This window comes from Nyctibius grandis, chromosome Z (genome assembly GCF_013368605.1).
Source record: "Nyctibius grandis isolate bNycGra1 chromosome Z, bNycGra1.pri, whole genome shotgun sequence".
Lineage (NCBI taxonomy): Eukaryota > Metazoa > Chordata > Aves > Nyctibiiformes > Nyctibiidae > Nyctibius > Nyctibius grandis.
Genome location: NC_090695.1, coordinates 21754966 through 21772514, shown reverse-complemented (window position 1 = coordinate 21772514; position 17549 = coordinate 21754966). Strand labels below are relative to the sequence as shown.

The following is a 17549-nucleotide window of genomic DNA, read 5'->3' as shown; positions in this document are numbered from 1 at the left end:
AAGTTTTTTCAAGCACACATAAAATAGCATTCCATATCAGTCTAAAATGACATACCATGGTGGCAGTGAGGTTGGTGTCCTGGTTTGGCCTTAACCAGGCTGATTTTCCTTTCAGTGATTTTTACTTTCAGCTAAGTCTCCTCTAAGTAACTGCACTTTCTGAAACTAACTGCATGTTTTGCAGACAGTGTCCACTTCCAGGACTGATAATGCTCGAAGTTTGTAGTTATCGCTGAGGCACCGGTAGGGTTGTTATGCAGAAAGGCTCTTGCTGTACTTAGTCTTAGAGAAACCAAGGTCACTGCTGAATTCCTCACTGCTTATGAGTGAAGAGCCGAAGGGGGGTCGCAGCTGCAGGGGGGGAGCAGACAGGGCAGGTGACCCAAAATTGACCAACGAGGGTATTCCATCCCATACACGTCATTCTCGGTATAAAGCGGGGGGATCACGAGGGTCTCGCTCTCTTTCTGCTATGGCCGGTGTCCAAGGAGGACTCTGTCTGTTTTCCTGCTGCCCCCGATCCCGATTCGTGCATCCCTGAATCCAGCTCTCGACCGTCACTAGGCCCAGCCTGGGCCTTCCCGGAGCCTGCCCTGCAGTGCCGGTGGTGACATGGCTGACTTCAGGGGAGCTCAATCTTGGTTTTGTATATATATTTGTATATATTTGATTATTTCTATTATTATTATTATACTCTTTTCCATTATTATAGTTTATTAAAACTGTTTTAACTTTCCAACGCGGAAGTCTCTCTCTCTTTTCCCTTTCCCTTTCCCTTTGGGGGGAGGGGGAGGGGGATAACAGAGAGCATCTGCCACAGGTTTAATAGCCGGCCCAGCTTTAAACCGTGACAGTTGGTTAGTAATATATCTGTTCTCATTCTTTCTGTGATCCAAGGAAAATGTAAACATGGTGGAACAGTGATATGATCTGGCCTGGGTAAAGAAAGAGTATCACACCTGAATTGTTTCTGTTCTATGCGAGAGAATATCTGATCCCAGATACCAAAGATGATACATTTTATTACAGGTGTTTGAGGGTTTTTTTTAACCAAAATAGCTAGCCATATTCTGTATCCAGTTGGTTGTCTTGATTAGAAGAAAAGAATGCTAGAACAGATAATCCTTATAGAGAATGCATACGAATTGTGGGGTTTTGGAACATAGAAACACTCAAATGACAGAAGACTTCTTTGCCACACCAACCAGCATCTACATCAAATGTTACAATTCCTCTTCCACCAGGAACAGAAATTTTGAGCAAGTCATCAGTAGACATGATTTCTGTAGTCTTTTTTAATAGAAGGTGATAAAATGTTTCATCTATAGGGAATCAAATGGTAGCCTTCCTTAGAAATTACCAAAGAAACGTGAGTTGGTAGGAACTTTATTCAGAAATATCTCTCAATTCTCCAATATTCTGTTGTCTTCTTTTGGAAGTTGTATGAAAGTCAAGTGAAAAGACCTTCCTTCAATCACAGAAATGCTTAAATTGTAATATAGAAATATGATATGGGAAACCAGCAATAAGGAATACAGTATCATACTAACAGCTATGGGGGTTTTTTTGTGTTTTGGCTACCTATTACCATCCACTTGCACTGAAAGAAGATAATTCATCTGGGGTTTTGCACAGTGCAAGACCAATACTATACTCTTGCTTGGGACTTGACAAAGATCTAGAATCTGTTGCAGTTATATTTCCTCATTCTTAAGCTCACTGTGGGTTAAGAGGCCACTTTCTGGAGGGTTTTTTATAATACTTTGATCAGCGTCGACTGGGATATGGATAATCAGGTATCAAATGGCTGAGCTGAGCACTGCTTACAGAGGAATTCATGCTCTGGCAGTTGCTTTGCAAACTGTATCTAATTTAGAAGTGGCTAAGAGTACAAAATCAGAGCATAAGACATTTGCCCCATTCTCTCATGTGTATACCAGATCCAAAATAAAATTTAGTGGGTCTTAGGCAATCTTAGATGCCAGAGACCAAAAATTGAATTCTGAAAATAATCACTGATCAGGCACTTGCATCTGCAGTCTTCCCGTGTGTCATATGTTCTGCTTCTGTCATGCCTGATAGTGATAGGATTAAGCAGCACAGCTCCCGTTTCATGTTACCTTCAGGCTTTGAAGCTGAGCATATTTTATAGGGCACATAAGTACTTATTTCTCGGATTTCAGATTCTACTTTGATAGCCAAAGGTCTTGAGTTGGGCATTGAAATACTCAGTGCTGTGAGAAACCCATCTCTTTTTGTCTCTAGTCTCATGGAAGAAAGTCAGGGTAATTGCTTCTGAAAAGGAAGAAAATGAAGGTTTCACTGACTCCTTTTGAAAACACTGTCACTTGTGCTTAACTTTCTTAAAGGCTTCAACTCACCTTCCCTTGAAATCAGTGGTTTCTTTCCCTTTACTGCAATTGGAGTTGGAGTAGACTCAATTGTACCTGTATTTATAGAATACTGATATAAAAGGTAGTATAGTTCTACTTATAGAGATACTTGCCAGGTTGCATAAAAAGTATGTTTTACTTAGAATCTCCTTGTCAATATTTGCAGAACATCACTAGGCACTTCTAAATCATTGAAGTATTTATCTCTTGCCGACTACTGCTTGTTTCTGGCACAGTGGGAAAGTAAAAGCATTATTGCTTTAAAATATTATTAAAATCATTTGAATCTCATCAAAACCTCACTGTTATTTCTCTTTTTCTTCCTGCTTTTACCCACTTTTCTAGTATATTCCCACTAAATTCAAAGCCTTAACCCTTTTATGTTCATGATACTTGTTCATGGGGGGAGGAGGTAGAGAAATTGGGAGTGAAGTTGAGCCCTGGAAGAAGGGAGGAGTGGGGGGATGATACTTTTAGGTTTGTTCTTATTTCTCATTATCCTACTCTGTTGTTATTTGGCAATAAATTATATTAATTTCCCAGAGTCGAGTCTGTTTTGCCTGTGACGGTAATTGAATTGTTGAGTGATCTCCCTGTCCATGTCACAACCCAGAAGCCTTTTGTCATATTTTTCTCCCCCTATCCAGTTGAGGAGGTGGAGTGATAAAGCAGCTCGGTGGGCATCTGGCAGCCAGCCAAGGTCAACCCACCACAGTGCTCAACAAAAAAGGTCCACTAAGTTGTTGTGTTCTCTAATATTTTTCTTATATCTTCTTTTTCATTTAGGTTACTGTATTCCCACTGATTTTCTGTCTTCACATCTGTGGAGTGTCTATATCTGTTTCAAAGAAAATAAATTTTGGGTTATATGTACTAAATATTTCTTATAGTAGTCCTAGCAATACCACAGTCTAGACAGCTCTTCGAAGTCTTGAAAATACTTTAATTTACAGTTATATATTTACCTTATATTGAAAAATTAATGTCTTTATATTGTATCTCATCCCAAGTAAGCCTGCTATGGGATGAATAGTTAATAGGTCACAGGGACAACCTTTTATGTATTGCATAAGTTAACATGCAGATTTTGCACACTAACTTTTACATATTGTGTAAATTAACATGTAGTTTGCAATATGTATTTACTGTCTATTTCTATATGTATGTGTTTTGCTTCTGCTCTGAAAACTTTACACTTCACACTGTACATAGGTAACTGACTTTTTAGACAGGTATTTTTTACTACATGAAATATCCGTGAAAAGAAGAAAGGTACTAAAAGCGAATGGTGGTTATAAAGAATTTGGGTTTGCTCTAAAAAGCTGGAGCTGCACAAAGTTTTAGCAAAAAAGAGTTGGTGGAACTTGACATATTTGGTGGGTACAGAAATTGTACTTCTTTTTTCTTACCCTGCAAAAGAATTGTGGTGCCTTCATCCTATAGTATTTTCAACTAAAACTTTCAAACCCCATTAAGGATTTAGAAAGCAAGTACTATTTTCCTCAGTATTTTCCCTAAATTGCTTGTTTCTTTGCATTCAGGCATCTATCAATGTAAAGATGTCTTTTTTTGTAATACTTGGAAAATAAAGAAATAAAAGAATGGTTCTAAATCATCTCTAAGTGATTTGTATATCATTTTGTTGTGGGAACTTTTAAACTTTGATCCCATATTGCCCTACTCCATTAAACTAAAATGTAGTAATATCATTAACATTTATCTTTCTTGGACTTGTATGATGTTCTAGAGCTTAAAAAGAGTTTCTTTTGTTTCCTTTTGAATTTTAGTGAAAGATAATCCTCTACATTCCTAACTAAGCCAATTTATTCCTTAACACCTTTCAATTCAGATATTTTCCAGGCCTTCGTTCATGGCCACTATCTATTAAAAGATAACTGGAGGACATTCCATTCACCCTTGATCACCAGTATTCCTTAAGTGGCCATAAAGGTTGGGAATTAAAGTATGTGTACATTAGGATTAGTAAAAAGTATAATAAATACAAGGGGTTTGAGAGAAGCTGCAAAATTGGTCAGAAGTATGGAAAGGCTTCAAAATGAGCAAAGACTGAAATTTTAGTAGTCTTTAGTTCAGGAAGAAGAGACACAACTAAAGTTTCCAGAATCACGAAAGGTACAAGGATGTGCATATTACCGTACACTTTAAAACAGCGCAAACAACAAGGACTTTAGAGACAACATATGTAAATCTGTTTCCATCACGGAATGTGCTGAAGTTGTGCAGCTCATTGTGATGAGGTATGACTGATATCAAGAGCTTTGCATAATTAATTAACATACATTTGTTTCACTAATGTATATTCTATTACAATAGATGCGATCAAAATACAGATATAAGAGCTGTCAAGTAACTTGGCACGTTAACTTACATGTGATGGTATATGGGCAGGTACTGCACTAGACACGCTTACTGCTTAATCTTCCTTTGAAAGTAGTTGTTAAAAAAAGACATCACACGGACTTGATACAACAATTTCTGTGTGTATACTCACATAAAAAGATTCTAGAAGAACTAACAGTTTGCTTGTGTGAAATTTTGTTTTTCCCTTTCTCTCTTCTAACATCACTGCATATTCAGTCTTGTGTTCATATACTGGGTTTGGCATTAATGTCTACAGGATTAGTAAAATAGTATCAGTATGTCTTTTTAACTTATGCTGGAACAAAATTAATTGGTTAATTGTAATTACAGATCATCTCCCCAGACAGTATTTTTTAATAGTCATTAGACATAAGGAGTTGTTTTTCCAAAGTTTTAACAGTTGCAAAACCTCTGGGGGTGGAGTCATACAGCAAGTCTATTGGTTTGTAGACTTTTAATGAGAACATGTCAGTGCTGCCATCTTTTGGACATTCTTTAACTACTTATTACAGAAAACTAAGATCTGATTAGCGACAACATTGTTCATGAGGGATGTGGGGAAAACGTCAAAGAATTAACTTTGAAAAAACATCCTGCTGTGGACTTTGATTCCATTCTTCTTAAAAACGCATTCGTGCTCACAAGCACACAGCTTTGTGAGTGTGTAGGGATCTCCCTCCATTAAATGCCATGTATGCTTTGAATAGTTTGTGACCTGAAATCTTAAAACACATTGCAGTTACGTTTTTCGGTGCTATTTAAAGAATTTAGTCATGCATTCCTCAGATGGAATTAATTTTGCTTATGGAAACACACAATTTCCAGGAGGGCATTTTAGATTTATTTGTCCTCATTGCATTTAAAGTATTTATTTGGGGGCCTGATTATTCGAAAATACATTTTCTGTCTGGGAGACTGAAAGGTGAAAAGTAAACACAACAGTCCAACCTGGAAAAAGCCAAAACACTCTGCTTTACCTGAGTGAAAAGAAAAATATCCTTCCAGAGAAATGAGACAAGACACGAGAAAATGGAATGAAGCTGTGTCAGGGGAAGCTCAGACTGGACATTAGGAAAAGGTTCTTCACCGAGACGGTGGTCAGTTACTGGAACGGGCTTCCCAGGGAAGTGGCTACAGCACCAAGCCTGTCAGAGTTCAAGGAGCATCTGGACAATGCTCTTAGTCATATGGTTTAGTTTTAGATAGCCCTGTGAGGAGCAGGGAGTTGGACTTGATGATCCTTATGGGTCCCTTCCAAGTTGAGATATTCTGTGATTCTATGATTCTATGAAGCTCACTTACATGAATGCCCAAAACAGGAGTGGAGTGGCTCTTCAGGAAGAAAAATTCCTGCCTTCCCTTCTTGGGAATCAGATCTGAATGTTTGGTTCTTGCTATAGACAGTACACTAATATTTCTGACAATATGGGTGTTTCCTTTCTTTTTCAGCAAACAGCATTCCAGGAGAAAAACTTGCTAGAAAAATCAGTCAGCTGAAACTCTGTAGGTGCCAGATATAGTTCAGTGAATACCTAACCCTGACAAATTGCTTTGGGGAGTGTACTAATATCCTACGAAATACCCGCGGAGAATTTAACTGTATGGGTATTTCCTGTGACAAGAAAACAATACATCCTTACCCACCACTAAACACTTACACAATAAGAAGGAATTTGGTTCCTGTTGATGTGCTGGGTCATGGTGGAATGGCAGAAGGGCTCAGAGCCACCTTCATCATGTATTACTGACTACAAGGGTATGGTGACCTGCTCTATACAGTAGTTATAGATTGCTATGGGTTTCACAGCGTTGCAGTCTAGCATGAGTTTAGTTTTGGTGTCTTGCTTATGATCCTGAAATATCAGTACAACGAGTGTGACCTATTCATATCTATTGCTGCTACTAGCTGCCATTTTAGCATTTATATATTCATCATAATTTTTCATCTGTCTTTGTAAACATACTTCTTGAAATGGAAAAATTATAAAACTTTGTGTAGTACTCTGACAACAACATTAGAAAAAAAAGACATATTCCAGCAATATAACTAGAAACAAGACAACATTTAATTTAAATAAAAACTTTATTAACAATGTAAAACGTTTACTATCTTACAGTCTGAGATAATTCTGGCATGCCCTATAAGAGTTAATACTTAGTGATATGCAGACACCATGCTTTGAATTCTATTGGAAACAAAATGGGTTGGTGTTGTGTTTTACATTGTTTATTTTAATACACCTTCTGTTAATAAATTATTTATTTTTTCCAAAAGCTTGTAGAGATACTATCAGCTTAAAAGGAAATCTGTTGCTTCTATGCATTGTACAGTATGTAGATATTATGATTTCTCTGTATTTACAAGTTCTAAGTATTTTCATATATGATTTGTGTATCATAAATTAAGATTTTTTCTATGAAGCTTTGAGATATAGTGGAAGACTAAATATGAATGAGAGCACAAAAAGCAACTGGAGGTTTTGTGCAAATTCTGTTACAATATTGTTTAAATGTTTTAGAAATGTAATACTTTTGCTATTAAATAGTTTTCTATGCTTAAAGACTGTTAGAATATGATCAAGTATTTTAATATAATACTAATAAGAGTACTGTACTATGCACAAACTTTTAGCTGCAGTTCAAACAATAAAAAAACTTGAAAATTATCTATTAAACATAATTCATGTGTGTTTTCTCTGAGTGGTTGAAAGTAAGCATGCAAAACACACTTTAAAAAGTTTTAAAAACATTCTTAGTTATGCTAGATCTATTCCATAGCTGGTTTTTTACCACCATAACTTTAAACTATTAAAACCCTTATTTGGAAAAGGGGGATGGAGCAGAAGAGAAAAAGGAATAGGCTAATGTAGAAAATGTACATTATAGTCAAGAGTAGCAATGTTCATCTTTTCAGTGGTCAAATAATAGTGGTTTAATCAAAGTTATGATTTTCTTGGTGCTTCTGTACTGAATCTTCTAACTTGAGACAAGACAACACAGTCCAAAGAATCTTCGCTTCCGTCTTCTCACCAATGGATATGGAGTCAAGTTTAGGAGGCTGCTATCATCTGTCATGAAAAAAACCCCACATTTTCATACAAGCATTTACACATGCATACATGCAAGCATTTACACATGCACACACACACAAGAGTTTATATCATTTATGTGTCCTAACAGCATCTACATGATCAAGTAATAGATCCCATTGTTCTAGGCCTAGAACAAATAATAACCTGAATTTTGCATGTGAGAGTCTCACAATGCCAATTATCAGGATCTCCATGATAATACAATAGAAATTTTGGTAAGAATACCACTTCAGTGATGAAACCTGAAGGAAATTACACCTCCAGTACTGGGAGACCTAAGCCACAATATTCCTGCATGGATGAATAATGTTAGGGTCCCAAATAAAGCCTATAGACCAGTAGCTTAAGATCTTGCAAACATGCAAGTTTGGAAATGTTGATCCTAAGGTTAAATTCTGGCTTGATTTAAACATAAACAAAAACTTTATTGGATGGCCGTTTGCGCACACTGGAGAGGATTTCCATTTAAAACTGCAACACTGGAACATCTTGGCACATCAAGAGAAAAAGCACTTGTCTGGGAAAGTTAGCACAATATGCTCACCCTGTTTCTGGTTAGCTTTCTATCTTTTATATTAACTCCTTTTAAATTCATATAAAATCTATATATTAGTGCCTCTACTTATGTTTTATGTTAACTCATGCACTGGCAGCGAGCTATCTCGCAAAATCTTTAGAATTCACTTTGCATTTGAGCCATCTCCAGGCATGATTTCAGGCTAAGAGCTATGCCTTGCTATGTTCCTATTCTGGTTACATCATGGACCTAGTTTTGATTGTAGGCTCTAGACACTACTGTAATACAAATGCTTAAGAACATTGGTAAGAGACCATTAAATATTGTGATTCAAGCTTATGAAGCACATCAACTAAATTTCTTAACATAGTAACTTTCCTGCAGTCACTTAAGAGAATTCCATACAAAAAAATGGGTCTGTGAGCAGCCAATAACATTATGTAAAGCTTTTGTGGACTTGCAACCTTAACTCTGTTCTGGCTGTTACTGAAATCAACAGCAAAACACTCATTTTACAGAAAGCAGGATAGGGTCTTGTAAAGATCAACTCATTCAATGACATTCATTCACTCATAATCATTCTCTTAAACAGGGCTTGTAATTCATATACATGTCAAAATTACAGCCCAGACCATATTAATTACCTATAATGTTGTTTGTTCTATTTACTTATACTGTTATCTAGCTTTAATTAATTAAAGGTCTTGGAATATTTCAAAAACTTTAAGGACTGTATGAGTATGACTGTCCATTCCTGAGGCATTCATTTTCACAGGTCATCTGTAAACCATGATCACAGTTGGAGTCTGTGGAAGCTGCAAAAACACCATTTATGATTACCTGATCCTGGGGCATGTCTCAGATCTTCTAAACTCTAGCTGACACATTTCCCATCCTGCTGCACAGGTGATTAGTGATTTTCTGGTCAGTGTTGAAGGGCAGTGTAGATATCAGACAGCAGAAAATAATTCTCTGTGCCTTTATCTCTGTTCTGAATTCAAGTTCCTATATGCTTTATATCCCCGAAATTTGTCTTTTCCTTCCTTATTTCCACCACGCTCATTTCTTCTAGGCTAGGCATAGACTTTATGGCATTTTTCCAGTCTCTATGATGGCACATCTGTATCATGTATCATAAGCAATTCCCTTTTTCCTTTCACATAGTTTTCCATCAAGCCATCCTGCCATAAACTCTTACTTGTATAACGAATTCATCCATTCCATATTCATCTCTTACTGTATTATGATGAACGCTAGACTGCTTAGTTACTTGGGACAAGATCTAGGACACATTAGGCATATTTCATAGGCTGCCACTGTGCACCTACTACACAGCATTCAAGAAATACACATTGTCAAGAAGAAATCAAAAAGGAAAATTATTATCTTTTTGATGTTCACATGAAGAAAGAGAGTCCCTGTAGATGTGGAATATTTAACACTGCTGGGCCACAAAATGAAGGCCCATTGCTAAATACATGCATAGGATGGAGATCCTGCCCCCCTGTGCATTTGTATAGGGTGCCTCATAGCTGGCTGCTGGGAAAAGCAGGCTCTTAGCAGACTCAAGGCAAGTATCTTTTCTGCACAGAGTCAGTGTTATGTCACAGAAGCTACAAGCCTTGTAAGAGGTAAAGCAAACCCCATCACTCAGTAGGATCCCTATCATAGTCTGTGCAATTTACACCTTCATTACCCTTGAAAAAGAAAGCCTCCTGACACAGGGAATTAGTTGTGCTGCTGCTGTCATGTCACCCGGAAGTCTATTATTTTATCTATAGATACCATCTCTATAAAATTCCTGAATACCTCATGTGAAATTCGAGAGGCCAAAGTTCACATACTAAATTCTGGCTCCACTGAATCAATAGGGAAGAGACTTCACCTAGATTTTCCTTTTTGTAACTTGTATAAAAACACCTAGGTTTTTTTGGATCTAATGGAAGTCAAACCCTCTAATTATCTTAATTTTCATTACATGAAGAAAATACACAACCTACCTTGATTTTTCAGTGGTAAAGGCATAGTCTCCCTGAGTTTACTTAAAAGGTTTTTCATTTCTCTCATATCTCTGTGGAAACAAAAGTTGAAAGAGATACAACAGAACAGCAGTTGATGACTGAACGGGGAATGGCTCACAGTATAGCTTTATATGCTGAAATAATGGAGCAATAAATACAAAAATCTATCGGGCATTTGGTTCACATACATGTAACAGAAGACACATACCAAAATAAAGGGCAGTAGATTTAATAAGGGAGCACTTTTAAGCCAGTCTGATATTAACTAGTCACATCTGGTCCAAATTTAGGATCTGTTCTGGCACTTGAGTATTCCATATTAAATGAGTTGGTGGGCACAATGTGATCCTAGTGGCAAAATACACAATATGCATTAAAATTAGCACAAGCTAGTACTAATGTCAACTTAATACCCCTTATCAGCATTTTGTAGCTTGTGCCATGAATGCGCGTCATTGTTCAGAAGGAAATTATAATACATGTAGCTAATCCATGACACTTAAGCTCCCTGCACATTAAGTGAAAATTCTGGAAACAAGGCTGTCACTCTCACTACTCTTAGGAGGACTCTGGAATGAAATTTTCTAAAACAAAGAAGATGGAAAATATGATAATAAAATATCATTTCACAGAGCAAGTTACATTTGGATGTGTTTTGAGAGAGGCCAGAAGTTGCAAAAAGGTTCCTGTTTTACAGATAGATGGCAGACCAGCAATTTTGTGTGCAGGCTTGTAGTGTCTTTAGGCTTTCAGGATTTAAAAACAATGTGGTCTTGCCTCATTCATCTACATATAAAATATTTCTTAGAAATGAAATAAGAAATTGCTTAGTTTTATTCTCTAAGTTACTCTCTCAGTAGAACAGAGCTTCGTTTTATACAAATAAACATGGTAACCATTAAAATCTCAGCAGCAGCTTAATATACAAAGCCATCAAATTTTTTTGCAAAGAAATGTTGGCCATAAGGATTAATCCCTACTAAAGGGTCTCATTTTTGTCTTTCAACTGCATAGTTAAGAGGGTAAGAGAAGTCCATTTTGACATACCTGTGGATGATGTTCCCCTGCCCTCCTAAAGCTTCCACATTCATAACTATGTGCAGAAACAACTGACATGAACTAGACTCTGTGCTTTCGATTTATGAATGCAGAACCGCAGACCAGCAGATTTCAGGTACAAAATTGGAAACCAATCAAGATGAGCCAAAGGCTGCCTCTTTTAGACAACCTGGCCCACTAGCAACATCGTTTTCCACCCTTTGTTTTTGACAAGTACCCTCTGGTAATTAGCCTAATTAAGGATGCCACTTCTCTCTGCCGCTCTTTTAGGAGTTGCTCTCAGATATGTTAAATGCAACAAAATGTTAACAGGTTGTTTAATTTACTAATACCTTCAACAGTAGCAATACTGGCTGACTAATTGGAAAAGACTAAATAAACCCTAGAGAGAAATTTGTTTTGTTTAGAAATTAAGTGCTACACGTACCTTTCAGTATTTTCAATGTCTGTGGAAACCTGCCATAAATGCTGTTGAATGTCTATTGGTGATGATGATGTGTCTTCTAAAATAGGTACTTCAGAACTCTCCTCCACTTTAGTATCTAGGAGCTTTGGTAGGGCACAAGGTTCTTTTCCTTTAAAATATTTAAACAAAACATACATCCCCATTATTTATTAATTAAAAAGCATACTCAGATTATATCATTGATGTTTGACCGTCATCTTGCACAGTATAAATGAAGACAGAGAGTGGTGAATGAAAACTCTAAGAACTATTCATAAAGAGAGCAGGCCACACCAATCTTCTAATCAGAGTGCTGCTATATGTTACTCCTACCGAACAAAACTAAGAGAAGTCCCATGCAGGCATGTGAGGAGCTTAGAATTTTACTTAGTGCGTATTATGAAGGGTTTAGTTAAACCCCAGTGGCTCACATGTGACACAAATTAAGAGCCAGAGGACAAAACAGAAAAAAAAATAAGGAAATTACAGCATACATTCTGAAAGGAACTTCAAAAACTTTGACACTAAAGAAAGAACACTGCAATCCATGACTCCTAGTATTATAGAAATACTAAGGGAAAACAAAAGGCAAAAATGTGCAGTTTTGTACTTGGTGATTTTAAAAGCAATAAATAGCTGCCACCACTCGCAGCCCAATATGCATTATATTCTGAATTTCCATGCTCACACTTGCCTAATGCATGCTCACTATATGAAAATGAAATGCAGTGTTGGAATTTAATGGGGGCTTCCTGACAGATCTGCCAGGGCTTTTGTCAGGGAGAGAACAGGATAAAGGATGTGGACCATGATAGTGGAGCATGCAAGAGAGTTAAGTACTGGCAGGATTTTTTGGTATCCTTGCAAACCTCCTATGGACTGTCTGATGGTATTCCTTTTCTGTAGTGGCAAGTACAGTCCTGGCACCCATTTACATGAGAAAATTCACATTGGAGCGCATCCCAGACATGTTATTGAGAAGTTGAAGATTTCCCCCCTCTGAGTTCTCTCATGAAATGGAGTAAACAATATCAGAAAGAAACAAAACTTTCTAAAAATAGAGAAAAAAATGTCAATGTTTAAATCCATGGTATGAGGAGTTGAATAGGAAACGTTTTTTCATCTCACAATTTTTGGAGTTTGAAAGATTTTCACATTGGAACAAACCTGAGTAGTTCCTACAAGGTTTGACAAAGAACAGGAAGAACAAGAACAGCTAACAGAGTAGTGGTCATGTAGCCCATTTTTCTCGGACACTAGAGACCAAGGTTGCAGATGATGCTATATTGCTTTTCCACATCACAAACAGGTATCCCTGCTATCAGGCTTGTAACCTTAGTTTTTTAAAAACTAGAAGCTCCTGGATCTTAAGAAGTTATTTTTGGGCAGGTTCTCTAAACTGTTGTATTCTGGTAAACGGTTCCTTTGCTGGAAAAAAAAATATTCTTAGCTACTTGTCTGAACATCAAACTAGACGTTACTTATACTACAGAAGATACTTGCTTAATGTTTTCATTACACTCAAAAGTCAGTAGGAAGCCCTTTTCCCTGCTTCCCCCTCAACTAAGTCATCTAACTATGATTCCAAGAGATTGTATGACCTGACATTACAAATTTATCATCTATAAAAGAATTATGTCCTTCCTGGGTTCGTCCTCTGCTGCTTACTGTGGCATGCACTGCTAACTTGTGCTTTGCCAGATCTCTCTGTGAGCCTCTTTAACCCATCAAATGGTAGAAGATTACTCCAATAAAAGGAAAAATAAAATGTCAAGTTTTCTGATGTTGCAGTGATTTAAGTCAGGTCAGTAAAGAACTCTACATGTTCCAGAGCAAGTGCCAGAGAAGGAGGACGATCATATGGCCAGAAGAAATGGAAGGGAAGAAGAAGTGAAAGCATGATAAGGAAGGGGAGATAAGAGAGGAAGGGATCAAGATCTTTCTGGTGGTAAAAAGCTATTACGCTGACTCAATTGCTTGTGGACCAGCAGCCTAAGCCTACTTCCCAGATTTTATGTTTTACTCTGTGTCACCCTGTAGGTATAACTTTCATTTTTTTTTTAGTTTTTAACTGCAGCTTATGCTGTTATTTTAAGGAAGTTCATATTGTACAATTTTAATTGTTCATTTGTGTAAGCCTCATTATTCATTATTTTTCCCATTACAAAAAGTCCATAACACAACATACTGTTACCAATATCTCACCACTTCTTTGTAAAAGAGGGTTGCCCCAGGGAAACCATGTAATTTGCCACTGATATCACAAAGTGTCACTGCTGGAAATGGGTATTAGTTAATTTTCCCATTATTTTGAAGTGTTATGTTGGAACTTTGACCTGACCTTTGGTGACATGCTATCAAGAACAACCCTGTCTATAGACGCATCCTTCAGGGATGTGAAAGGTGTTTCAACGGAAACAATAACAATACTAGATGAAATAACAGAAAAGGTTCCTTTTCACAACTTGAGGACAGAAGCGCTGAGACAGTAACGTTCTTTTTTGTTAGCACAAAGGCAAGCTCTGGCAGATTTGGCAGAATGAATGGTACAGATTTCTTTTCAACTGAAAAAAGCTCTTTACCAGTAATTCTGTTGTATTGTGGACAACTCAGGAAGCCTTTCTTGAATTTCAGAGCATCTGTTCAACCACTTGAAAACAGTTAAAAGAGTCAGCTAATAATGAAGGCTTTGCTTGAATAATGTATATGACTCAGGCTTAACATTCTACTATATGGCACAGACTGTAGAGAAACAAAAGCTCTTTAATCTTCTCATCCTTCTACTGGTGGTAAGGATATCTTTTGTATTACACATTCTTAAAATAGGGATATGAACCCTAAATTTTACTTTCAGTTTAGTCAGAGAAAAGACTTTCATTAATTTCAGTTGGAGTTCGATCATGCACACAGTGTTTTCAGAGGTGTCCACATATACTTGCTGTTCTTGCCAGTTGACTAAACAGAGGCTCTTTTTACTGTGAAATTTTAATGTAAAGCATGATGTATTCTTTGTGTTCTAGCCTCTAATGCAGCACATTTTTTATTTTAAGAAGCAGAAAATGCCTTTGGTATGAAATTAAATTCATTGAATTAAATAATGCTGAAGATCAAACTTGAGTGAGGATAAGTAAGAGGGTAGAAAATGTCAGGTCATTAAGGCTGCAGACAACATCGGTGATCACTATGCTTTATGTGTCACCTGTTATGCTCCTTACTGCTTCTGTGGTGACATCTGTTTGCTTCTGTCATCCTACCCTATGGACCTACTCTTAGTCACCACCTACTTCCCAGAGAAACTTACATAATGAAAAAAACATCTATTATAGGTCCCTCAGAGCTAGTCAGATTTCACTGCAGATGAATTGGAAAGATCTTTGAGGGGAATAACAGAATTTAACAAAGTTGAGAGAAGCTCTCTCTCAAAAAGAAGGCAGCATTTGCATCAGGCTTCTAACCTGGCAATTAAGGATAAATGCACAAGCTATAGATCACAGCTGAAGTAAATGAAAAGGAGAACATAAAAAGGGCAATAGGAAAGAATCGTGTAGGATGTAAAAAAGAAACGTGGCAAATATGGCTAACAGCCTGATGAACTTCATTCCTGACTTACACTTGGGACGTGCAGAACTCATGAGATTGTTCATTGTGCATTGTTATATTTCACTGGAGATTGTAATATTAAGGAAAAACAGGAACAACAAGTCTCTGGTAGAAGCTGGGTTTTCCTCCTTCCATGCCTGTCTCTGTTCTATTCATTTTGGCCTCTTCACAGTGTCCACATCAGAATGGGTGACTCTCTGGATTTTTTAAGTCCTTGTTTCTGCATAGCTGTGTGCTTCTCTTCTCTCTCACATCTTACCTCTCTTGGTTAAGTAATATGTCTAAGTAATTACACAAATCTACTAGTTTTTAAATAGAATGATGAGATTGTAGCACATCTGTTAAACAATCCTTCCTTTCTCCTGCAAAACTCTAAATAGCATGTAATTTAAACAAAGCCAAATAAAACAAAAATCTCTTCACTGCATTAAGGGTTAATTTTTGTAATTGGTAATATTGCTATCACAGGCTTTTAGGTACTATTTTAAGGAAACATATGTTGTTATCACAAAACACATACAGGGAAAACAACTGTGCTATGAACTTTTTGTATGGTACACGACACACAGTTATCTGTGATATGGTATCATTCTGATGTACTGACAATGCAGGAAGGAGTTTGGTCTGAATTTATATCACAAAAGCCTCATGTTTTCTGTCCATAGTATGCACGCATGATTTTCCCATAAGACTCAATTCTTCCTTTTTTTACCTAAGTATGCCGGTACCTACCACTCTGATTAATGCTGGTATCCTTCTGCCCTCAGCTATGTTTATACAAGTCAGATGGGGCACACACATCTCAATTACAACGACTGAACTGTAATTTTTTAATTCAAGGCTTCCAAATAGGCTTGTGGTAAGAATAAACAATATGTAGGTTACAAGCATTAAAATGTTTTGCATCTTATTCTGAGAAATTATTCACGTATAAACACATCATTTAGAAAAATAGTCATAGGAACAAATAAGAATTTGAGACCATTTCATACAAGAAACTAAGATTCTGGGAATCTAATGTACCCTGGACTCATTTTTCCCATAGATATTCAAATTCTACCAAAATGACTAGAGCTATGTGTAAATAACTGACAGCAGGAATTACTTCTTCATGTGTGTGTGCTTCTTTTTCAAGAAGTTACAAACAATATAGCAGGTTATACTGATTCTAGACCATAAGAATAATTTATTCTCATAACTATACGTAAGCAGTGACTTATTTTGTTCAAATTCAGCACAAATGGCTACCAGTTTCAAACCTTGTACTTCTTTGACAAGGTAGCTTTAACTATTTTTACAGCATGTTTTGAACTCTTTTAAAACATCTCCAGTTCATTTTAACTGTCCCCTCTTGCCTTTGATTTGTTACATGAGCTTACTCCCTTAATTATTAAAATACGTGCCTTGCTCAAATACTGCATAGCTAGCTAACAGAATGATTGCAATCTGCAATTTAGGATTTTAAACAATATTTTCTAATATATGTAATTATATAACCAAACAAGTCAATTATATCTGTAGATGATCCTAAGAAATCAATGGTTTCTATGTAAACATGTATAGACATCATACTTTGGTAATGCACACTTACACGGTGACACAATGATGATAATAATACTTTACAGTTCCTTACAATGAAAGGAATATATTACTATTGTGGATATAGGAATCAGCAAAGCTCTTTTATCTGTTATGTTTACATATTAAAAACATAATTAAGTTCTTTATAAGGTATCAGTGAAAACCTTTGACCTCGAAATATTTGTGGCTGAATAAAGCAATGTATGCTGAAGTCTACTTAAGAACTCTGAGGTATTTCTGGCTTTTATCAGTGTGGGACCTTGACAACCTCAGTATTAGTTTGGAAAAAAGGGTAGTCATACCCAGCAGCTTCCATGGACAGAAATTATGTCAACTACTTCTGCTAAGACCTGGCTAGCTAAGCCAGGATTTATTTATTTAATCAAAAGAATAGTCATTGTTGGGAATATACAATGTCAAAAAAGTAGACATACAACATTTAAAGGAATTAGAGCTGAA

The 17549-nt window shown here is 36.7% G+C and overlaps 1 protein-coding gene across 2 annotated transcripts in view; it reads right to left on the bottom strand.

Annotated features, from left to right (window-relative positions):
• Positions 1-6899: 6899 nt before the first annotated feature.
• Positions 6900-17549, bottom strand: part of RGS7BP (regulator of G protein signaling 7 binding protein) — a 45006-nt gene continuing 34356 nt past the window's right edge. For both annotated transcript variants that reach the window (XM_068423559.1, XM_068423560.1), the window contains 3 exons: positions 11892-12039; positions 10385-10455; positions 6900-7843 (listed from right to left, as the gene is read on the bottom strand). In XM_068423559.1, the coding sequence (XP_068279660.1) occupies positions 7752-7843; positions 10385-10455; positions 11892-12039 (311 nt within the window). In that variant the 3' untranslated portion in view covers positions 6900-7751. The remainder of the gene's footprint in view (positions 7844-10384; positions 10456-11891; positions 12040-17549) is intronic.